Source organism: Panthera onca, chromosome A2, assembly GCF_046562875.1.
Source record: "Panthera onca isolate mPanOnc1 chromosome A2, mPanOnc1 haplotype 2, whole genome shotgun sequence".
Classification (NCBI taxonomy): domain Eukaryota; kingdom Metazoa; phylum Chordata; class Mammalia; order Carnivora; family Felidae; genus Panthera; species Panthera onca.
The window spans coordinates 126,078,422-126,103,143 of NC_138340.1; the positions used below are offsets into that span (position 1 = coordinate 126,078,422).

General features: G+C 34.8%; 1 protein-coding gene across 5 annotated transcripts in view; it reads left to right on the plus strand.

The window, feature by feature from the left end:
• SEPTIN7 (septin 7) overlaps window positions 1-24,722 on the plus strand; it is a 118,727-nt gene that overhangs the window by 25,641 nt on the left and 68,364 nt on the right. For 2 of the 5 annotated variants that reach the window (XM_078440589.2, XM_060632880.3), the window contains exon 2: window positions 7,919-8,021. The exons of 1 other annotated variant lie outside the window; for it this stretch is intronic. In XM_078440589.2, coding sequence (XP_078296715.1) covers window positions 8,012-8,021 — 10 coding nt within the window. In that variant the 5' untranslated portion in view covers window positions 7,919-8,011. Of the gene's footprint in view, window positions 1-6,589; window positions 6,609-7,126; window positions 7,166-7,918; window positions 8,022-24,722 lie in introns of those variants that run through there. 2 more of the 5 variants (XM_078440587.2, XM_060632882.3) reach the window with 2 other exon arrangements.

Genomic DNA, 24,722 nt, shown 5'->3' on the forward strand with positions numbered 1-24,722 from the left:
TTAGAAAGAATTGTTTATACTCATTGCCTATACTTATTCACTGTTGATTTACTTCTAATCTGCATTCTTTTCTTATCTTTCCCCTGCTGGGACAAAGGTCTCTGATAAGTATATTTTTCTATATCTTTATATTGACCACTCCAGGTCATGTGGTACCGTTGACCACTTCTTGAAGGAGACCTCTACAGTTGATCTCCTTGAACTGCTTCCCTGAACTACTGTTTCCCTCATTCTTTTTTCTCTCATCTTTTCCTAGGTTTGTGTAAGTGGGATGTTAGTGTTGGTTCTGGCCTGCTTCGTACTTTGTGTACTGTATTTGGATTCATACCCATGGCCTTCATACCATTTAAATGTTGGTGGCTTAAATTTTTTTTTTTTTTTTGAGAGAGAGAGAAAATGCAAGCAAGGGCAGAGGGAGAGGGAGACACAGATGTGAAGCAGACTCCAGGCTCCGAGCTGTCAGTGCAGAGCCTGACGTGGGGCTTGAACTCATGAACTGTGAGATCATGATGTGAGCTGAAGTCGGACGCTTAACTGACTGAGCCACCCAAGGGCCTCTAAATGTTGGTGGCTTAAAATGTTAATATCTGTGTAGCCTAGACATTTCTAGAACTTCTAACTTTTATATATGCAAGCTGCATACTAGACATTTGTATCCCTAAAGTCCAGTTAGCACCTTAAACTCAGATGATTCCTGCTCTTAGTGATTGGTAACCACTATTAATCCAGTTGTTCAAAACTAAACTTAGAAACCTGAATCTTTATATCCCCCAAGTTAGTTACAGTAAATTCATCTCATTAATATCTAACCAACATTGTCCAGTAGAAATTAATGCAAGCCATATATGTAGTTTAAGTTTTTCTAGTAGCCACATTTAAAAAGTAAAAAGAAACAGGTGCAATTAGCTTTAGTATATATATCGTATCACCCAATATTGTCTAAAATTTTATTTCAGCATGTAGTCACTGTAAAAATTAAGATATTTTTCCTTATTTGTTTCATACTGTCTTCAAAATCTGGTGTGTATTTTGCACTTAAAGCACATCTCAATTCAGGCTAGCTAAATTTCAAGTTTTTGACAGCCATTTGTAGCTAGTGGCTACCTTAATAGACATTAGAATTGTAGTTTCTATTTCTCTTCATCTTCTCTGCTTCTTTCTTGGCTTAAGTCCTAATTTTTTCCCTGGGCTACTGCACCAGCTTTTGGGATTGCAATCATTCTGAGAACTCTGCCAGTTCATCTTCAATATTCTTGTTAGCGGTAATTTTCTAAAATAAGAATGTGATTCTTCATGTGAATTAATGTGATTGTGCATTCTTATGCTTCAAGTCCTTTAATGTTCTCCATAAGCTTTCAAGATGAAGTCTAATCTAAGTTCCTTAGCATGGTTAACAAAATCCTTCATGATCTGGCTTTTCAATTTTCCTCTGCTGTAGCTCCCAGACCTTGAAAATGAGATGTGTTAAATCGTTTGTAGTTCTCATAGAGGACCATGCTCTCCTCTTGGTTTTGAGCCTTTGCAGTTACTCAGGCCTTTGCTTTGAGACCCATATATTCCAGCCCTACCTACATTTCACATCATACTAAGGACTACTAGTCCTTCAGGATTTATCTGAAGGATGTGACCTCAGAATTGACCAAGCACCCCTCCCCCCAACCTTTTTCATTCTCATAGCCATCCTTCATGCTTGCCTACATCATAGTATTTTATCACTGTGTTATTAAAATTGCCTTCTAACTTACCTGACCTTAAATTCTTAGTTTCATAAGCAGGGACCTTGTTTTTATTAACTTTTACATACCTAATTGTTACTACATACATTGTGAGGGTCAGGTGACTGTTGATTGAATGAGAATGTGGTCAGTAATTCTATAAGTAGATATGTAAATTCCAAGTTCAGGGTAAAGAAAAAATTGTTTTAAATTTTAAGTTATCTCATTCTTACATGTGTTCATAGAATTAAATATTAAAATATTTTAAGCAGATTAATTAGGAATCCAGAATAGAGAAAATAAAAGTTGGTTTCATCAGGGACATAATTGCTCATCTCACTAAAAAGAGAGGAGCTGGGGGCAGGCAAACTAAGACATGAACCTTTAAAAAATATGGGGAGGGTGGTGCCTGGGTTGCTCAGTTGGTTGAGCATCTGACTTTGGCTCAGGTCATGATCTCACAGTCATGGGTTTGAGCCCCATGTCAGGCTTTTTTTGCTGACGGTGGAGAACTTGCTTTGGATTCTCTGTCTCCCTCTGTCTCTACCCCTTCTCTGATTGCATTCTTTCCCTCTCTGTCTCTTAAAAATAAATGAACATTAAAAAAATTGGGGAGAGGGGACATTAAAACCAACATTTAGGACATGCCCATGTAATCTTGTAACATTTTAGTGTTCTTGTTATATTAAATCTGGAATCTAGATATTTTTATACCAGTTATATTTAAAATATTTAAAACATTTAAATAGTGAAGTTCTTTAATTTTTCCATTGGGTCATGTAAGACTAAGCAAGTGCTGGACAGTTATATCTATGTGTTTAATGTAAGGCTTTTGATAGGAATACTAAGGAGCAGACGAGTGAAATTATTTATCAATATCTTTTCCTTTTGTAGTGTGTAGTTTTTTGTATTTAGAATTGCTTTAACTTTAGAAGAAAGAAACTTTGTTTTTTGTCAGTGTGTAAAACAATATTATACCTGTTTTAAATTCCAAAGGCTACAAATTGAACTTGAAGTTGTTTAGAAAGATCAAATGTTTATCTTTGAAATTTAAAGTTAAAGATATAAACTTTGAATCTTTGTAGTCTGATTTTTTTTTTTAATTGCAGTTATTTAGAGGGAGAAATAGAATTCTGGTGAAACGAAGGTAATTTGGGGCTGAATGTCTTATTTTGTAAAGATGAGGAAAGCTGAAGGTTTGTAGCACATCTTAGCAGGGATATGTTTTAATTTTCCTCAAATTCTGATTTTTATAAGGCTTCTTTTCTGCTATAACTCCCCTTGCTCAATTTTATTGTTGTTATGGAAATGTACATTTGGCAGTTTTCAAAATAAATTGCTGCTTTTCTCTTTTGGAAAATTTATTAAAACCCATATTAATATTCAGACCTTTAAAAATGATAATGGATTTCAGGTGCCAAGATTTTCATAACTTTATTCTTTGGAATTGGAACAAATGGCAAGAGAATGTGAAGAATTCTTAAGGGTTCCAATAATCTATCAGTTGGAACCTGTTTTGAAAGCATCTTGTTCTTTAAAAATATAATTGATTTCTAGAAATAAGGTTCAGTTAAACACTGAGATTACTGGATATTGTATTTAAGTTGATTTTTCCACAGGCAGTGAAACAATAAGCAATGAATTATTGCGGTTTGATTTTCTTAAATATGAATTTTGATGTAGAGATTTGGCATAGTAAACTAAAAGATTTTTGTAAATATATTCCTTTAGAAAAGATGACTTGATAATTGTTTCTTGTTATATAACTGATGTTTCAAATCAAGTAATACTTTTAAGACCTTATGGTATTTTGGTAGATGCTTAGGTGAGAATATGCTTTTATCTATATTCACATGCTTACAAGTGTCACAGTTATATCACATCTATAAATAATGTTTCTTATCCAGAGATTATGTTTCACACTGGTACTGTGAACATTTTATTTGCCCAGGAAAAGAATCAGTGGGTGGTTAAGGCTTCTGAATTACAGACTGTGGCTGATTTTAGAATTTGGGATAAGGAAAGATTCTTATGAAATGTGAAAAATCTGTTTTAGTCAACCAATGTTATATTATTAGTATATTCCCTAAGTCTTTTTTTTTTTTTTTTTTTCCTGTGGTCTTTGGACACAATTTTTTCCTCAGAAGGAATTTTCCTAAAAGTATATATTTTAGTCATTTAGCTTTTTAAAATGTCTCCCATGTATCCTCACTTTGCTAGGAATATAGAGATGAGAATGACATGGTTTTTTCCCTCTGGGAAAGAATTATAGGGGGACTGATAAGTAATGTGTTTAATTTTAAAATAAAATATATAATTATTTAAAATGTTATAGTTCTGTGCAAAGAATTGTTTACCCTCAACCTACTCACTCTTCTTCCTTAGTTACTGTGATTGCTCCTAACTAAAGTTACCAGTAACCTCCTTATTTTTATGGTTATGTTTTAGTATTTCATTTGACTCTTCAATGGCATTTAATACAGTTGAATGACCTTGAGCCAGTGCTGGTGTTCTTCTCACTGACTGACTGACCTTTCTCACTCTTTCTCAGCCTGACATCTCAATGTTGGAGTGCTCCAGGACTCTGTCTAGACCCCTTTTTTATCTATAGTTTCTCCTTGAGAATCCAGTCCTCTCCTAACACTGCCTTTAAGCTTATAATTCCTTAATCTGTATTTTCAGCACCAACTAACCTTGCAGTTTCTGGACTTAGGTATTTAGCTGCCTCCTGGATATTTCTTCTTGAATATATAGTAGACACATCAGACTTAACATATTCAAAGCTGTTTTTGATTTTGACGATATTGTCCACTCTCCCATTGTCCTTCTCTCCCATTCCCCTTATTGTTCCTATTTTCCCTTAGAGATATCACTCCATTGAGTTATTTAAGCCAGAAACCTAGGAGTTATCTTGGTCTGCTTTTCCTTCAGTCATATCCAGTGCATTAGCAATGTCCTGGCAGTTTTACCTGCAAAATATATTCTGAATCCTTCTTGCCTCTTCTTGTGTCCACACTGTCTAAATTCAGTATACCCTTTCTTTCTTGGACTGTTGGCAGTAGGCTCCTTACTAGTTTTCTTATTTCCACTCCTTCTCTTAGCTGTAAGAGCTATCTTTAAAATACAAATCAGGTCAGGTCATTTGCCTGTGTACAACCCTCCAGTGGCTTCCCATCATGCCTAAAATAACATCCAAATTTCTTACTTTGGCTGGGTCCCACATGGTCTGGCTCTGCCTGCCTCCATGACCTCGTTTTCTATCACTTACCCCCCTAATCCACCACTTCACTTCATTGTAGTTCATGTACCTTCTTTTTGGTCCTGAAAGTACCAAATTCATCTCCACTTTAGGGTCTACCCCTTCACCTAGAACTCTTTCCCTCCTTATCTTAATTCAATCCCAGTATTGTACTGTCAGCCAAAGACTGTCCTAGGCCTAGTCCTCCTAAGACACAGGGGACTCTGTGGTGTTTTTTCTTTGCCTTTTGTCTGGAGCATTCCTTGCATATGCAACCTAAAATACTCTCCCTGAAACTTTTTCTACTCTCCCAGATGGCTTCTTCTTTTTTGATGCCACAATTTATGTAATTTATTTAATCTTTATCTTGATGGAGCTAACATTGTAGTTGGAGGTGGGGTAGGATGGAGACTGCAATAAACAGGATGAGTAAAATGTATATTAGATGGCAAAAAAAGTGCTAAGGAGAGAAACATAAAGCTTGCAGCAAAGTACTGAAGAGAATGGAGTTGTAATTTTAGATAAGGGTGGTCAGGGCACGCCTCTCTGTGAAGTTGACATTTGAATAATCACCATCATCTGTTCCAGGTTGTGATATAACTCATAGATTTGTGTTAATATAGAATATAGAGGTTCAGTTTCCCAGACATTTTGTCTAAGGTTAGTCTACTTTCTTTTCTATGCTTCATTAGTTGCCTTTCAGTTTTCACAGCTCACATTAACTTCATCCTCCCATTTGTTGCTTGCTATCTTTAGCTTCCTTTCCTGTATCCACATGTCTGTATTTCTTCTAGTTCTGAACTTTAATCAATAGAACTTGAAATACAGCACTATATAAAGATTTTTACCTAAAACATTTGAATTTATCTGATCTGGGCTGTCTTAATTCAGTGATTGACAAAGCAAAATTGTATGAAAGTTACATTTTTTTTTTCTTCATGGGATTTAAACTTGGTCCCGGGTGTGTGTGTGTGTGTGTGTGTACATGTACCTTCTTTTAGGTCCTAAAAATACAAAATTCATCTCCACTTTAGGGTCCCTTTGCCTAGAAATCTTTTCCCCCTTAATTCAATCCCAGTGTTGTACTGTCTGCCAAAAACTGTCCTAGGCCTAGTCCCCCTAAGACCCCCTAACACCCCTGTGGTGTTTTTTCTTTGCTTTTTGTCTGTGTGTGTCTTTGCCTTTTGTGTGTACACACACACACACACGCGCACACACACACACACACATCTTGCTGAAACTTTATACTTTACAGCTTTTCTACCATTTCTTTTAAAACTTCAGGTGTAGAGCATAGTAATTGGGTTTTATAAAAAGATAAGAGGTTTTTGTTCCATATTTTGTCAGAACTGCTGAAAATGGATTAAAACTCACTGGGCCTTATATCCCACACACACAAAAAATTATTACTTTGACATGTGTAGAGAAAAGTCTGTCCTCATTTTATTTGTAATTCTACTTTGTTGAGTTCCATGTAAGTAACTTTTATTTTTCCCTCTATTTTTTGCTATGTTCCAATGGATTTGCCATTCCTGTTTGGACTGAATGTGTCATGTACAATTCTTGGAATTCCTCATTTACTGTTCCTCTGTGGATCTGTTCTGTTGGAATCTGGAACACTGGAATGATGGAAATGTGTTCTTTACAAAGTAGCTGTGAGTATATGAGATAATTTATACAGATATGTTTTCAGTCTAAATTAACTTAAATTTAACTTACAGTTGAATGAAATAGCCAATGAAGCCTTAAATTTAATACATTATTTTTAAGCTTTACACATAGTAGGCTTTCAAATATTTGATTTTAAAATACTGTACTCTGAACAGTATCCTAATTGGTATATTTAAAATTAGTTTTTCCATTTAATTGGTTTGGTTATCTTCTCAACATTTGGCTTAAAGATTATATGAATGAAAAAAGGGTATAAGGTGATGGATGGAATATTTTGTTACATCTGTGATGCTAGTGAGGAATGCAGATAACTATTTGCTAAATCCACCTGTGTTAAATTGCTGTGTTGATCTCATAGGAGTCTTTTTTTTTTTTTTTTTTTTTAATGAGAAATTGTGTCAAAAACATTTAAGAGAAATATGTACCTCTTAGGAATATTTTGCCATTGTATTTTAATGATGAATAAGACCTACCTCTAGGTAAAATTAACAGGCTACTGACTCAGATGGTCTGAACTATGGACAGTTTTTCTCAGCATTGGGTAAGTTAAAAGTCAGATTAATTTACTACACCAATTTAAAAATAGGTTTCTTTGAATTACTCATGGAGCTATTGTTGACGTCATCAAAGAATCAAAAACCATGCAGAAAACGAATTCTGATTTTCTTTAAAATCTGGATAAATCCAGATGTCCCTGGTGAGGGAGGCAACAGGGTCATCTGAAATGCTGAAGTGGCATAATTGGACCTGGTATAATAGCTTGAAAGATATTGTTTACTGATTGAATTGATCACTAGAGCCTTCAGGAATATGAAAAAATTGTTTAAACTCAACATTTGATTTTGTTTCATGAGTAAGAAAACAAATTTCAAGGTATTCATATCTGTGGTAATTAGTATGAGCAAAAGGGATCATTGAAAGCGTTCTTAATATAGTATTAAGGGGATGTGAATTTTTTTTATTGTGAAAAACCCTTCGTTATGTTTTTAGTTTATTAGTCAGAATCTTCTTACGGACTTACTGTAAATTGAAATCTTTGCTCTGAGGCAGATTTCATTGGTTTTTATTTTCTTTGTGTTTTTATAATTGACCGCTGTCAAATCAACTCATACTCAATTCGTTTTGTCTGTTGCTGCAATTATTTTATTGGCAACACTATAATAAAATCAGTTTGATTTGCCATGAATAATAGTTTGTGTAGTTTTCTAAAATAGGTTATTGAAGGGAATTTGAAATGTGTGACAGGAGAGTTTTGCTGATACATTAATAACTTGGCCCTTTTTGTTTTTCTTAGCAACAGAAGAACCTTGAAGGCTATGTGGGATTTGCAAATCTCCCAAATCAAGTGTACAGAAAATCAGTGAAGAGAGGGTTTGAATTCACACTTATGGTTGTGGGTAAGATATGTTTTTGTTTTTTTGTTTTTTTTGTTTTTTTTTTACTAAAATTAGATTTTGATCTGAGTTTTAAGTTATTAATCAACTCTGAATGAATTTAAGAAGACAGTAGCCTAAGTAACTGCAGGAATCGTGGTATATTTTATTATGTGAATACATTTTAAAATTTAATTCTGTGGCATAATAGGATTTATATATTTTCTTACCTCTTTTTTTTAAGGTGGCACAATTTTAGAAACTAAAAGTTGAAAAGTGGTGGGGGTGGTGGAGGAATAGAACCCTGTCAAGAAGTTCTCTTCAGTTGGTAACGCTACAAAAGCAAATAGTGTCTAGTGGTTCCTCATTACTCCAGGATAATTTTATTCTCTGGCTTATATACTGTAGTGGAGTCATATAACATGAGCATTTAGCTTAAACATGTGTGCTCTGAATTTGAAAAAGAAGTTGGGGGACCAGGTAGAGGTTCGTAGTCATGCAAGTGATTACCCTGGAAATTTATTCAAGGAGTATAAACTCTGTAGCGAGTGAAAAATGGTTGTCTCTGTTCTTTAATTTAGCCTCATTTTTCTTATGTGTTTGATCCTATGAACACCATACTCTGCCTGAAGTCCATTTTAAGAGACTGTTAGGGGTTATTTGACAGTATGTTGGTACCATCATTGTTAAATTTGAAGAAACAGCATGTTGTATATAAAGATTAGTAGTCTTAAAGGACTGTATAATATTTTCACCTCATATAGGCTGACTTTAGAACCTAAATCCTAAGGATGATGAAACTGTTGTATTTCTCTATATGTTTTAAGAAGGTGAAAGGCAGGGTAATGGAGTCACTGTCCTTGACAAAGAAAATTGAATTGATGCTGGGTCTTTATGTAGTGTTCATTAATTTTTGCTAATTACACTCAACTCCTGGTATTTTTCTTTGGGTGTTGAATTAGATTAATTGAATTAGCTATGAAATCCTCCTTCACTGAAGAGAAGAATGTTTTCTCAGTTGATCAGAGTATTTTACCTGATGGTCACTTTGTGGTTGTTTGGAAATATCTGCATTGTGTTAGTTTCGATAGGGAAAACTTGGTAACAAAGTTGGCAAACTTGATGTTTGCTAGAGTTGGTTAACTTGCCTGTCTCTGGTTGAGTAGAAGTATAGTATACCCAGTTTGCAAATTGCAGCTGTGAAGCAGAGGTAGTAGATACATGGATAAAATGTATAGAACATACCTTTTCTTTTGTAGAGTGGTTAACATGATCGTTACATGTGAAGAAGTACTCCATCTTACCTTTACGTATGTAAAGCTTGTGATCTTACATGACAAACTATTTATAAACAAATATAATCTCATTTTTTAATTTGTAAGAGAAGTTCTTACATCTGTTAGGAGAATTATAACAATTCAAGCAAAATTTGATATTGAAATTTTAAAGAATAACTTCTTGAATATATACTTAGTGGAATAATATGTGGGGGTCAAGGCCAGATATTTGATTTAAAATCTCTGACATTTTTCCAGATGAAAAAAATTTAAGGCAGCTGAAATGATTTTTAGAGAAACTGTGCAATCTCTGAATATATCTTATTTATTAGTTTTTCTGGTCAGTCCTTTATTGAACTACAGCTTTTGTTTTTTCTCTTCCTTGTTAAGACTTTAACTGAGATTATGGGGCAACTGGGTGGCTTAGTCGGTTGAGCATCCGACTTCGGCTCAGGTCATGATCTCACAGTTCATGGGTTCGAGCCCTGCGTCAGGCTCTGTGCTGACAGCTCAGAGCCTGGAACCTGCCTCAGATTCTCTCTGTCTGTCTCTCTGTCTCTCTCCGCCTCCCTCCCTCCCTCCGTTCCCTGCTTGTGCTGTCTCTCTCTGTCTCTCAAAAAATCAATAAATGTTAAAAAAATTTTTAACAAAAAAGACTTTAACTGAGGTTAAAGAAGAATGGGTGTCAGTATCCTTACTCTGTTTTTCCTGCTGTACCTTGAATATTATTGTTTAATTAGCTGTCCCTCTATAGACTTGTTGAGTGGAAGGACTAAATCTTTTCATGTACATAGTTGCAGTGTCTAACACCTTTTAAGTAAGTGTCTAAGAAATGGTTGGTTTTCTGACTTTAGGCCAAATCTAACAGCATTGTTTGCAAGTCACAGAAAGCTAAAGCTAACCTTGCTTTAATATTCTTAACTTAGAGACTACAAACCCTTCCTTATAAGCTAACTCCTGATTTTTGAGACTTAAACTCAGAGTAGTTGTAGCTTTTATAACAATTCTTGGCTGAAGACTTGTACATTAATACAAACTGAAAATCTGTATTTAAAAGTTGATTTCTTTATGAAACTCTGTCTTGTGTTGGACAACCTTTATCCAGTAACCTTGCCTCATAAACAATATTTATTGAGTCCTTATTTAAGTGACTTTTGTATCAGGGAGGCATAGTGTGTATTCCCATGTGTTAAAAGGAGTTTATAACTTATGTGACAACATAAGCACACATAAAAAGGTAAGTAACATTTCTAGGAAGTATACATGAGTCAGTGGAGTCATACAAAAATTAAGGAACATAGAAGTGTAAGGGTATAGGAGAACTTGTCTCTGGTTGAAGGTTATTACTGCCTTATTTGAGGAAGAGGTATTAGGGCAGGTTTTTAAAGAATAGAATTGAGTGAACGGTCCATTTGGGAAAATAATAACCAATACCTCCATAACCTATTATGCATCAGGCAGTGTTCTGAGTATGTACCTAACTCACGCAGTCCTTCACAAAAACCGAATGAAGTAGGTATTATTGTTATCCCTATTTTAGAGATAGAGAAACTGAGGCATGGAGAGATTAGGTTACTTGCCCATGGTCACATTGGTAAGCACATGGTAAAACCAAACCCTGTCTGGTTTTGGTTCTTACTTCTCAGTCTGCTGCGTTCTTAAGTACTACGTAGAGGCTCTTTTGGGGGTATTGGATATAGCGCAGAGCTCAGTAGAGTGCATCCAGTATGCCTTAAACTTAGATGATCTTATTTGGATGTTCTGTTTTTCCTAAAAAAATGAAAGAGACAAAGAAATAAAGGGGTTAGCAGGGAAGGAATGAATGATTATTAGAGAACTTAAATGCATATATGTAAGCAGTGTTTTTCTGCCATTCCACTGGAATGAGGTGAGGGTGTGGCCTCGGGTGGGCATGAAGTGGGAGAGGTGAATTTTCTTTTTCCCCGGTCATTTTCAGCTTCCACATCCTTTCATAGTACGAATATCTTACCTTGCTGTATGTTAGTCTAGTGACAGTATGGTGCCTTAGTATGTATGCTAGTTACTTTTTATATTTGCAAAGAAATAAGTATCTATTTCAGTGCACAAAGAAAAGCAGGTTGTTAGTTTATATGTAATTGTGCTTAATGGATGATATAGAGGGTTTTCAAGATTAATTTGTACTGCACATTGGCTTTAGGATCTGACCCCTAAGATGTGACTTTATAATAGTCGGAAATTAGGCTGGAAATGTAGACTAGCCTAGATTTTGAAGACTGTGGCTGCCCACAAGGATAAGTAGATTGGAATCTTTACTTAAAAATTTAGTTTAAAACTCAATGTGAGACCTATCAAATAATGAAGATACTTAGGTCTCTAATTCAGCAAAGTGTCAAACATATTTGGGCTTGGAATTTGAGTATCTTCTGTGTGCTTCTTTTTTTAAGAGATTTATTTTTCTTTAATGTTTATTTTTGAGAGAAAGCTTACAAGCGGGGGATGGGGAGAGGCAGAGAGAGAGGGAGACACAGAATCTGAAGCAGTTTCCAGGCTCTGACAACAGGGCTCAAACCCATGAACCATGAAATCATGGCCTGAGCCGAAGTTGGACCCTTAACTGATGAGCCACCCAGGCGCCCCTCTTTCATGTGCTTCTTAATTAGACTTGACTGTGCTGAGAAATAAAATGTTAATTGTAAAATCCTGATTTTACTAGAATTCTCCAAGGAGGTAGAACTCAGAAAGACTATAGATTGCTTTGTTTTTCCAGAAAGTATTTTTGAAAACAAGTGATATTAAATCTATTATTTTGAATTCTTTTTTAAAATTGAAGTATAATTGACCTACGGTGTTATTAGTTTCAGGTGTACAACAGTTGACAGTTCTATATATTACCAGGATAAATGCGCTTACCATCTGTTACCATACAAAGTTATGACAGTATTATTAACTATATTTCCTATGCTGTACTTTATATTCCTGTGACTTATTTATTTTAAAGCTGAAAGTTTGTACTTTTAATTCTTAGAAGATAAAATACACAGTTCTATCATTTCTATAATCTTGAGCTTTGCACAATTTTTATGGTAGAGGTTTTCTTTATTTGTGATTTGCATGATGCATTTGACCTGTACCAAATGTCTTTAGTAGCAGGAATGGCATTTCTATTTTTTTTTTTTTTTTCTTCTGTTTCAGTGGAACAGAACTTCTAACATGCTGCTTTGGCTGTTTTGGGGATTCAGAGTATATCAGAATGCGTTTTTTATGTATGACTTATTAGCAAAAATTTAGGAGGTATTTAGTCAGTAATAGGATATACAATGTCTGTCATAGTTGTCATTTTCCCTCTTCTTGTTGATGTTTGAATTGTAATAACATCCAGAGTTATTTGCAGAAACTGAAAGGTGGTATTGACTCATTTTGTTTCTAGGTTATTGGGCATTCAGTAGTATTATGTTTAATTCTAAAGTTACGATATGTTGGAGACTTAAACTGCCTTGAGTAATATTTCAAAAATTTCTTCCTAGAGCTCTTTTTTTATTTTATTTTTAGTAATAAAAGTAACTAATGACGATTGTACAATGTTGTGAATATAGAAGAACCACTGAATTGTACACTTTAAAATGGTGAAATTTATGGTGTGTGAACTTTATCTCACTTAAGTAATGTAACCAAAGCAGAGGAATTTTAGGGAGAAAAATCAGATAATTTCACATATCCACTATTTTAATTTTTTTATTCATTCTAGGTTTTTCATCTGCGTATTTTAAAAGGTGCTTTTGTAATAAAGTTAATATGTTTCATTCATTGAAATTACGAAATACAGAAAAGCATAATGAAAATATTACCAAAATCTGTTACTCAGTGATAGCTCAAGCATAGAAACATACAGTATTCTTGTTTAGTATATGTGATGTTATGTGAGTGTCTTTTTTTTTTTTTTTTTTTTTTTTTTCCAACTTTTTTTTTTTTTTTTTTTTAAATTTATTTTTGGGACAGAGAGAGACAGAGCATGAACCGGGGAGGGGCAGAGAGAGAGGGAGACACAGAATCGGAAACAGGCTCCAGGCTCCGAGCCATCAGCCCAGAGCCTGACGCGGGGCTCGAACTCACGGACTGCGAGATCGTGACCTGGCTGAAGTCGGACGCTTAACCGACTGCGCCACCCAGGCGCCCCTGTGAATGTCTTTTAAAATTAGCTGTGAATTGTGATCATCTTTTGAATTTAGATGTCATAACCTAGCTATGGTTGAGTCCTAGTTTTTTTTTTTTTTAATTTTTTTTTTTTAACGTTTTATTTATTTTTGAGACAGAGAGAGACAGAGCATGAACGGGGGAGGGGCAGAGAGAGAGGGAGACACAGAATCTGAAACAGGCTCCAGGCTCTGAGCTGTCAGCACAGAGCCCGACACGGGGCTCGAACTCACGAACCTTGAGATCATGACCTGAGCCGAAGTCAGACACTCAACCGACCGAGCCACCCAGGCGCCCCTAGATTTTAATGGCTTGTATAGGTGAGATATACTATAATTTGCCTTGTTCAACATTAAGATAGTTACAGGTAAACATGGTTATAGTTCTGTTCTTACATTTTCAATTAATTCCTTAAAATAAAGCTTTGGAAATTTGAATTGCTAGTTTTTTAAGGGTTTTGATACATAATACCAAATTGCCCTAAAATAGTTTGTATACCATTTTGCACATTCACCTAGTGTTGCCAACGCCCCTTTCTCTGAGTCCTGCCAACACTGTCAGTGCCTAAAAATTGGTGTCTTATTTTCACCTGTATTTTATTGTTGCTGGTTAACTTATTTTTAAAAAATATTTATCTTGGGGCGCCTGGGTGGCGCAGTCGGTTAAGCGTCCGACTTCAGCCAGGTCACGATCTCACGGTCCGTGAGTTCGAGCCCCGTGTCAGGCTCTGGGCTGATGGCTCGGAGCCTGGAGCCTGTTTCCGATTCTGTGTCTCCCTCTCTCTCTGCCCCTCCCCCATTCATGCTCTGTCTCTCTCTGTCCCAAAAATAAATAAAAAACGTTGAAAAAAAAAAATTAAAAAAAAAAAAAAATATTTATCTTTGGTATGGGTTCTTTTGTAAATGGTATGTTCTGGTTTAATTTAAAAAGCTGTACTCATTTACTTCTTTAATAAGATATAGGTATTGCAGGGTATTATTATTATTATTATTATTATTATTATTATTATTTTGTTATTAGGTATTGGCATTTTTTGCCAGAATTTTTCTATGTTTCGCTTTGTATTAGTTTGATTTTATATTGTCCATGCAATCTTTTTTCTTACGGCTTTTGTTCTTGATTTGAGGTTGATTGATTTGATTTGAGGTTGATTGATTTGAGGTTACTGGGGATTTCACTGTATTTTATGTAAGTATATAGACTAAAGGTTTAAGTTTTTATTCTGAAATTTTAAATCCATGAGGGTTATTTATTTTTTTGATGTGAGATAGGACTTTGATGTTTATTTTATTTTCTAAATGGTTAAGTAGTTCTCCCCAGACCATTTATTACAAGCTTGATTTTTAAAAATACATGTGCTTGGTTGGTTCTCTTTCCAATCTTTGGTTTAGTTCATTCTGTAGTTCTTCCTATATAAATACCATATTATTAGAGTTATAAATTATAGTAGTTATGTTATTTGTATAGAAAGGTTACTGGAGTTTATGTTAATCTAGGGATATAGGCAAATAAGTAAATAATATGTAAAATAATTACAGATTGTGTTGTTTTCTAGAAAGGAAATAAACATGGTGGTATCTTTTTAGAGTTATCAGGGAAGACTTGCCTCTCTGAGAAAGACTTCATAATAGCACCTGAAATACATGAAAATTAGGACATACTGGAAAAAAAAATAAAATACTTACAAATGAGATAATTTTCATTAATATATTGCTATATTTATCTACAATATTTTACTTTACTTTGGGCAGTTGCATAATAATTTCAACTGTGCCTATCTCAAATTTTAGCCATTGGTTTTTCATTTGATATGTGAATGATTTGTTCTGTTCAGTTTCATAATGCTGTAGTAAAAATTTATGGAATGGAAATTTTGTTCAATATTTTAACTATCGTGTTAAATGGCTGCATAATATTCTAATCTGTGACTGAATATACCATAATTTTTGGAGTCTGCTTCTTCACTAATGGATATAAGTTTGTTACTATCCCTACCTATCCTGTTACAAATAACATGGCAGTGAAGATCCTTAAACACACAAGGTTTGTGTATGTGTGTTGGGAAGCAGAGGGCAGTACTTTATTGATTTGTTTATAGTCCCTGCAGTAGGATTACTGTAGCAAAATATTTCAATATTTTGTGGCTCTTGACATATTGGCAAATTGTTTTTTTAACAGTTTGTTCTACTAAATGTATACTTTTAAAAAAGGGAGAATATATTTTGCAGGAATTTAAGATGTATGGTATAATTGAAGGTGGGGCTATTCATTCCATGGATACTTAAGGGAAGAATGTAAATGTAGTTGAAGACACTGTAAGGGAGTAGTAGAGGAGGAAAAAAGTATACAAGTTAACTACATCATTAAGTGATAAATGGCATAAGAAATATATAAACCACATGCTGTAGAAGTTTAAAGAAATAAGACTTTATAGCTACAAAGCACACCACTGTCTTAAATCATACAGCTAATTCATGGAAAAATGGTACATGATATTTTCAGTAGTTGGTATATTCATGTTTTTTTAATATACTTAATTCTTTATCTGATTTAATTTCAGTATCTTAATCGTGGAGCAGTATAATTCAGACAAACACAAAACAGTTTCATAGACTGGGAGTTTTTTGGTTTTGTAACAGGGACAGTGTCTGGATTGACATATGTAAGAAATGTAATCTGGGTAATATCCCAGTTTAATTTAGTAGACTTAAAAAAAAGTCATTGGCTTCTCATACATGTTCTATCCTAATATAGTCTTTGAAAATAGATCATAGTCTTTTGAATATAGGGAGGTGAGTGGAGGTAAGCAGATGATAAATAGTGCATGTCAGAGAATCAAATGTGAAGTAGGATTTGTGGTTCATTCTTAACTAAAGTTGTTATGATGGGAGACTATGAATTGTTTATTATGTTACAAGTGGTACTAATTACAGTAAAACATAATGGTGAGATTTCTGTAGTACCTTGTCATAGTCCTGAGAATAGATTTTAATTGAATGATTGGTGATTAAGCTGACATACCTGATCAGCAGTAAACTACTAGAAATTATGGTTTAAGCTGATGACATAAAAATGAGGGGTGCCTGCGTGGCTCAGGTGGTTGTGTCTGACTCTTGGTTTCGGTTCAGGTCATGATCCCAGGGTTGTGGGAATGAGCCCCGCATTGGAGTCCCCACTGAGCATGAAGCCTGCTTAAGATTCTTTCTCTTTCTCCCTCTCCGCCTTTCCTGCATGCACACACACTCTCAAACAAACAAACAAACAAAAATTTTTAAAAATCTAAATAAATAAAAATAAATAAAAATGACCACTTCAACCCTCAAAGGAATTTCCAGGGAAACGCACACTACTAATTATAGTTTAATAAATGTCTTAGTAGTACACATTTAAAGTGCCATGTAGAGTCAGGGGAGTAATGATCTGGGTTTAATGGGGATAGCATCTTATTTTCCTGATAGGTTAGAGTTCTGAAATCAGTAACTCTCTATTAAATGTATAATTTATTTTGGCAATTTTGTAAAAGAGCTAGCTAGTTACAATTATGGTTTTAATTTATATGTTTAGTGTACAATGAAAATTCGCTTTCCATATTTAACGTAAATCTATCTCATAGTACTTAGTACGGCAGCTGTTACACTAAAAAGAATATGGTACTTAGCCTAGTTTTAAACTAATTTCAGCCACAAATGAGCTTTCTGACCTTGATAGATCATTTTGAATCTCAGTTTCCTTACAACAAACATTTACCTGGTTATTCCAAGTCAGCCGGCCATAGGGCTAAGATTAAAAAAGAGAGAGACATACCCCCTAAGAATCAGAGGATTTCACATGGTGGTAGAGACAGCTGGACAATAATGCTGTCTGTGTGCAACTACTTCACAGAGGGCTTGATAATTCGTTTTGTAAATGTGCTTTGTATGTATAGTGTATATATAATTTGCCTAGTAAATCTGTAAATAAATAAAATGTTAATTTTAAGCATACATGATTAGTGCATTTTTACAGTTGAATTTAGTTTTAAGATCCAATGTCTGGGGTGAAGAGGAAAGAAAGATCAGGGGTAGTTGAGAACAAGATGACAGTAAGTGGTTAAATACTTGATTAATTCTTACTTTGAACTTCTGCCCTGGTTGAACTCCTTTGATTATAAATATTTGGGGCACCCATGTTGTGCTTTTTACTCTGCAATTCAGTATAGCAGCAAAGCTCTTTTCTGGTAAGAGTCAGATTTAGCTAATTTGAAAGATGGTTGAGAATTTGCTCTTATCATTTCCCATTTTAAACAAGGTAGCTTGCAATCGTGTTAACAAAATAAGATTTTTGTGCTTGCCTGTTCTGTGCATTTCAGTAAAGATAAGCTTAAGTGTTTTGCTCAAGTTACTTGTGTGACATTAGCAATTAGTCTTCAGGGTACACTTGGTGCTTTATATAAGTTGCTGCAGGATTAATGCTGTCCTTTGCAAACCTTTTGAGTATCGTATTTTCCCTGGAGTGTATCGGGTTCTTAATGTCGGTTGGTATAAAGCATCTTAGGGATTGTTTTTAGGTTGACATTAAGATTTTGAGTCTTAAAATTAAGTTGTTTTTTTTTTTTTTTTTTAATATATAGGTTGGTGTTTGCTTTTCTTGTTGAATCATGTTTTAATCAGATTTAATGTCATTCATCAGTTAACAGTAGTATTTCTGGTTCAAGCCATCATTATAGATAATTTTGATTAAAGAAGAAACATTATAAAATTTTAGTCATCTAAAAGGCCAAGTAAATGAAGAAATTAAATGAACTGTATTTTGATTGTTCTCAGTCTGTTTCCCTGACTCCTTTAATCAAAATTATCTGGGCTTCCTATTTAAGATGCTCATTCCTGGAAGTATGGGAATCTGCATTTTGACAAGTAGTGCCTGTTAATCCCCATTCTAAAGTTTAAAAGAGCACTGCTCTAAGTCTACTTTAATGTCCAGAGAAAGGCATTCAACTATATATTTCTTTGAAATGTTGTTATATATTTTGATAACTCATGTTCTTTAATGTAACGGATATTAAGATATATGGCTTAGAAATATCCTTCCTATAAAAACTGCTCCTTGTTACAAAAGTTTTCCATTAGGAATGTAATACAGAGGAGTAGGTGGAACATTTTAAAAAGGGAGAAAAGGGGCGCTTGGGTGGCTCAGTCGTTTAAGGATCCGACTTTGGCTCAGGTCATGCATCATCTCACGGTTTGTGAGTTTGAGCCCTGTGTCGGGCTCTGTGCTGACAGCTCGGAGCCTGGAGCCTGCTTCGGATTCTGTGTCTCCCTCTTTCTCTGCCCCTCCCCTGCTCATGCTCTGTCTCTCTCTGTCTCTTAAAAATAAATAAATGTTAAAAAAAAATTTTTTTTAAAAGACTTCAAAAAAAAATAAGGGAGAAGAAATCACTATTAACTAATTTTGGTGTATTTTCTGTGCCTCTTATGGATAGCTGTAGTAGCATATTCATTTTTGTGTATTCTTTTCACCTAATGCTCAAGGCAGGCATTTTTCCATGTCAGATGGGTTTTTAAAAACTAATTCTCATCACAAGGGCCCTCCTTAATACTTAAAGCATTGTTTAAGTGAGCACTTGTTTTGATGAGCACTGGGTGTTCCGTGTAAGGGACGAATCACTAAATTCTATTTCTGAAACTAGTATTACACTATATGTTAACTAACTAGAATTTAAATAAAATTTAAAACCTAATAAATAAAGATATTGGTAAGTTAAAAACATTCTTGATGGCTGATTAATTTTATGAGTGTATCATAGTATACTTAGCCTGTGTCCTTCATGGTACCTGAAATATCCTTCTCTCCCCCCCCAACATCTTTACTGTGAAAACAATTACTGCAGTGTTTTTCCTTGTGTGTGTAGATGACATGGTTAAGGATGTGAACTGAAAATGTTGTACCAACTTACACAGTTACCACAGATGTGCAAATGCTCATTTAATCTCATCGTTGCCAAAATTGAGTAGAAATCTTTTTAAAATGCCAAATAAAGCAAAATTATGTTGCTAAATTAGTATTAGACAAAGATTCTGTATTTTAATTGCAGGCCCTTGATTATTGATTTGAAATTTTTTATCTCTATTAATATTCACACCACTAACAGTTTCTTTGAATGCATGCACATGTTTTTGTTTTGTTTTAAGAAATATTGGTGAGGCAGATTAACACAATCACAAATGTAATTCACACAACCCACCGCTGGTGCTGAGGGTATAAATTTTGGTATATGAGATTTATAGAACTTGAAAGAATATGTCAGTCATGTAGCTCAAATGATTAAAGTCTGCCCCACTTTGTCTTTGAAAGCTACTCCTTTAGAACCTCTTTGTAGAACGTGATCCCACCTCAAGAATAAATCAACTCCTTGTTTCACCTCTTCTGTCCACTAGATCTCCAAGAAAATTTCCTTTTTTTTTTTTTTTTTTTTTTTTTTGGTATGTTCCTATTTCCTTTCCTGATGTCTTTTCTTTTACTTACCCTCTAGTGTGGCATTTGGCCTTAAGCTACCGTCTAGTTTCATAGAGCACTCCACTCTGATAATGTCACAAAACCTTTACTTTCTCTGATTCACACGTTTCAAAACTACCCCAATTTCCTTCTAAATTAAAGCATTTATTTCCTTAGTGAATGCTGGCCACAGCTAGAAATTAGAGAAAAAGTCTAATTTTTCCTCCCAAGATATAAAGGACTAATAGCAGTCACGAGAGTACTTGATATTTTTTTTTTAGTTTATTTATTTATTTTTGAGAGAGAGACAGAGAGTGAATAAGGGAGGGACAGAGAGAGAGAGGGAGGGGGAGAGGGAATGTCAAGCAGGCTCTGCACTGTCAGTGCAGAGGCTGATGTGGGGCTTGAACTCACAGACCATGAGATCATGACCTGAGCCAAAACCAAAAGTCAAATGCTTAACTGACTGAGCCACTCAGGTGTCCCAAGAGTACTTGATTTTTAAGAGGGAATGTATTATTGAGTGATCATTAGAATTTTAGGTAGCAATGTGAATTTGGAGGAACAAGCAGAGAGAGTTTATAAATGCTGTCAATTTCAGCTCTTTTTCAGTTTAGCAGAACTCCTAGAAGCTTGATGTATAATCTGGGAAAGGTTACAGACCCTAGCCTGAGTAAAGACAATACATTTTAACCAAAAAATATATGGTAATCCATTTTTGAAATAATCATGAAAAAAAATTCCAAGTAGGCCATTTAGATTTTTTTGTAATATGGAGATAAAAAAAAAAAAAAGGTAGTTAACCATTTAACTGTGTAAAGGGTGCTTTAATCTCTGAATATAGCAAGAAATATCATAAACATCCTCCTTAAGGCCTCCCACCTTTATTTTAGACACATAGCAAGTGTAAGTTTTTTGACTCTGTGAACGAGGTAATTATTGAGTGGCTTGTTGGAATGTTTGCTATTAGCTACATAGCAGAATTATTACCTAGCTTTTAGAGCTGGTGGTCAGTTACTATAATTAAAATAAGTAAACCTTGTTTGGATAATTGTAGAGCCAGGTCTTAGGGAACCTGTTTAGCTTGCATTTTAAGATTATCATGTGCATCATTTTGAGGAGACGAAATAGTCTTAAGCAAATCCCAGATCACATAATAATGGAATATCTTGGAAATAATCAGTATCTAGTGTAGTCTAGACTGTTCTTGATAGATTAAATCTTCAGAGATAAGCATATTAAAAAGCAAAACTAAGAATAGCACCCTCCCTTCATAACATAATTTTACTTATGGGTGATATCTTCTCTTTATTTTTCAGCCAGATGTAAAGTAAGAATAAATCTGTACTTCTTAATTTCCCGTCTATGACTTGACTCCTCTCCATTTGGTTTCTTTTTTTAATAAAAACTGCTTTTATTAAAGGTCAGTAAGAATGTTTCTCATTGTTTTGTGATACTGCCTCCTGATTTATCTGGTTGTTTAACATCCTTTTCATTGACCATCTTTAAATGTTGGTGAATCTGGCATTTTGCCCTATATCATCGTCTACCTACTAGAGTTTTTAAATTTCATCTACCTTTGAAGTCATTGTGGGAAGCATCTCCAAAATCTTGTGGAAATAGTTCCCTGGATATTCTGGACTTCAGTTCTGGGGTAGAATGTAGTCATCTATTTTGAAATAGCTCCTTAAATAACACTGATACCTTTTGGTTAAGAACTACATACAGTTTGACACTGGCTCATCTCCATCGCAGCTGAAATTAACACCTATATCTTAATGACATAACATTTGAGATTTTTTGAAATGTCAGGTACTGTGCTAATAAATAAATTTTATTAAAACACCTTAATAAAATTATTTTATTATATTGATGGAGATCACATACTATATTTGAATATTTGAAACCCCAGGATAATCGAGAGTAGGCAAGCACTGAATAAGATAGAAAAGCCCTACATATGTTTACAGACCCTTGTTTAAATTCCAGCACAGTTAGACATTCTGAAAGGAGTTACAGATCTTATTTTAAAAGGACTTTGCTTTCTTTCCCACACTGTTGCTGCAAGATGATATTTATTTATTTATTTATTAACATTTATTTATTTTTGAGACAGAGCATGAACGGGGGAGGGCCAGAGAGAGAGGGGGAGACACAGAATCTGAAACAGATTCCAGGTTCTGAGCTGTCAGCACAGAGCCCGACGCGGGGCTCGAACTCACGGACCGTGAGATCATGACCTGAGCCAAAGTCGGACACCTATCCGACTAAGCCACTCAGGCGCCCCTGCTGCAAGATGATAAAAGTGTCTTATACTCACAAATATTACAGATAGTTGAAATGTTACTCCATCTTTCAAAGCCTCATTGAAATGTGATCTCTTTTCTAGGCTGCTGAGATTCTCAGTTCTCTGAAATTTTATCATTCTTGGATAGCTCATTCATGGTCTTGATCAAATTCTACCTTGTATTATGCTTATTTGTTTGCGTATCTTACCTCTCCTACCATACTTTAGATTTTTGCATTCCCCATTCATTTATTCAGTACAATTTAATTACCACCTACAAAGTACCAGGTGCTATGCTAGTCCCTGAAAATCTAGAGATGAGTAAGACATGGTCTATGTCATTAAGCTCCTGGTGACAGAGAAGGAGTTAGGATCCAGATTTGTTTGTTTATTACAGCAAGATGCAAAATAATCAATCCCTCTTATCTGACAGCAAGTGTACTTGTTCAGTTAATGAAGCCTGTCAGAGCAGGGAGTCAAAAATGATAATGCCATAGCCATTTTATTTTAACAAAACATTAGCCAATCCTTTAATGTGAGGGAATAAAGGCTCTTTCTTTATGTGTTTGCTCAGTGGCATTCCATGTCCTCACCTTTAATAAATCTCTGCCTATAATTTATTGCCTGTGACTTCCAGCTTCAGTTTTTTAAGGGAAAGAAAAAACCAAACCTTGATACTTGTGAAATAGTCTGTGTAGGCTCTTTGGTTTTTTGGTTTTTTTTTTTTAAATAGTGTCCTTTCCGGTTAAAACTGTATTCAGTTGCGTGTTTGCTTTTAGTAGATGTGTTTTATTTCTCTAATAATAATTTTACCCTCCTTACTCCTAAATTTATTTATCCTCCTATACTTTCGTTTCTCTTTGTCCAAATGCTAAACCAGAGGTTGGAGATTCCACCTTTTTAAAAAGCCACTCCAAATCTAAGCATTATTTAGATGTTCACTGGTTTGTTTGGTTAATACCTGTGCATGTCTCAGTGAAATGTTGCTTGCTCTGTGAAGTCTTCCTTGATTCTTCAAGCTATACCCAAGTGTTCCTTATGTATACCCGCTGTACTTTTTGTTTAGCTATAACTTATTTTTCAACACAATTAAATTTTTTTTTTTTTTTTTTTTTTTATTTTATTTATTTTTGGGACAGAGAGAGACAGACAGAGCATGAACGGGGGAGGGGCAGAGAGAGGGAGACACAGAATCGGAAACAGGCTCCAGGCTCTGGGCCATCAGCCCAGAGCCCGACGCGGGGCTCGAACTCACGGACCGCGAGATCGTGACCTGGCTGAAGTCGGACGCTTAACCGACTGCGCCACCCAGGCGCCCAACACAATTAAATTTTTGAGGGTAAAGATGTCCCGAGTTCTAAAATTTAGCAGCTGTTCAATAAGTAATCATAAAATGAAATTATTTATATCTGTGTTTTCTGTCAGTTGTAATAGTACGTCAAAAAATAGCTGTTGGGATGGATAAGCTATAGGATGTTGAGAATGAGATTATTCTAGTCTGAATGAAGCTTTGAATCCTTCTTGACAGGTTTTTTCAAATTAGATTATAACATCAATTTAGTGAGTCCTTTTTAAAAAATGAAAAATAGGAGTGATTTGAAAATAGAGTGCATTTTGCTTAACACAGATATTGTTTCATGAAACTTTCAAATTTATATGCACACACATTTGTAAATACAGATAAACATACCTGTGTGGATCTGTATACTGGGTTTTGATGTGAAATGTGTGTTTGGAGGAAGCTTGTCTGTTTGTTTTCTGTGAACTATGGTAAAATAAGTTTGAAAGCAACTCCCCAGTGGGAGAGTCCCATGGAGAATCTCAGAGAGTTCTTTTAGAAGCAGATTGACATGAAGAACAGAGTCCCGGGGCTGAGGATTGCAACAGAGATGTTCTGGTTCTTCCTCTGCCACTTAACTGCGCTCTTAGCATTAGTCAGTTAATTTCTCTTTGGCTTAATTTTCTAATGTTTAAAATGGTTTGATTTGTATCTGTAAGGACTATTTCAGTTCTAATGTTCTGAGACTCTTCGTAATTTAGCAAATTGGTGTTGATAATAAAACCACATTATGTGTGTTCATTACACAGTTTGTGTAATGAAGTGTGTTTTCCAAGCCTCTAACTGATAAAACTAAGGAGCATCTTTGCTTAATGTTTATGTGCTATATACAATTGAAAAGTCCTCAAGGTTTAAACTATGTATGCTCTACTTAACTATAACTAACTCGATACTATTATTTATATTATTATATTATGATTAAGGAAAAATAATTTACCAAAGAACTACACAGTATAATATCTCAAAGTATGGTTCATGTGTTAGATGTTAATAGATCTTTTAGGAGGTTGGGGGAAACAATCTAAGGCTGCAAGGTTGAGGAGCTGCTGAGTAAAACAAAGATAAACCATCTCTTTTATTGTAGGACTTCTGAGGGTCTTTATAATCACAAGGACCTAAGGGAACCTGACCTTAACTATTCTAATTATTGATGTGACTTTCTTCAAAACCCTGTGAAC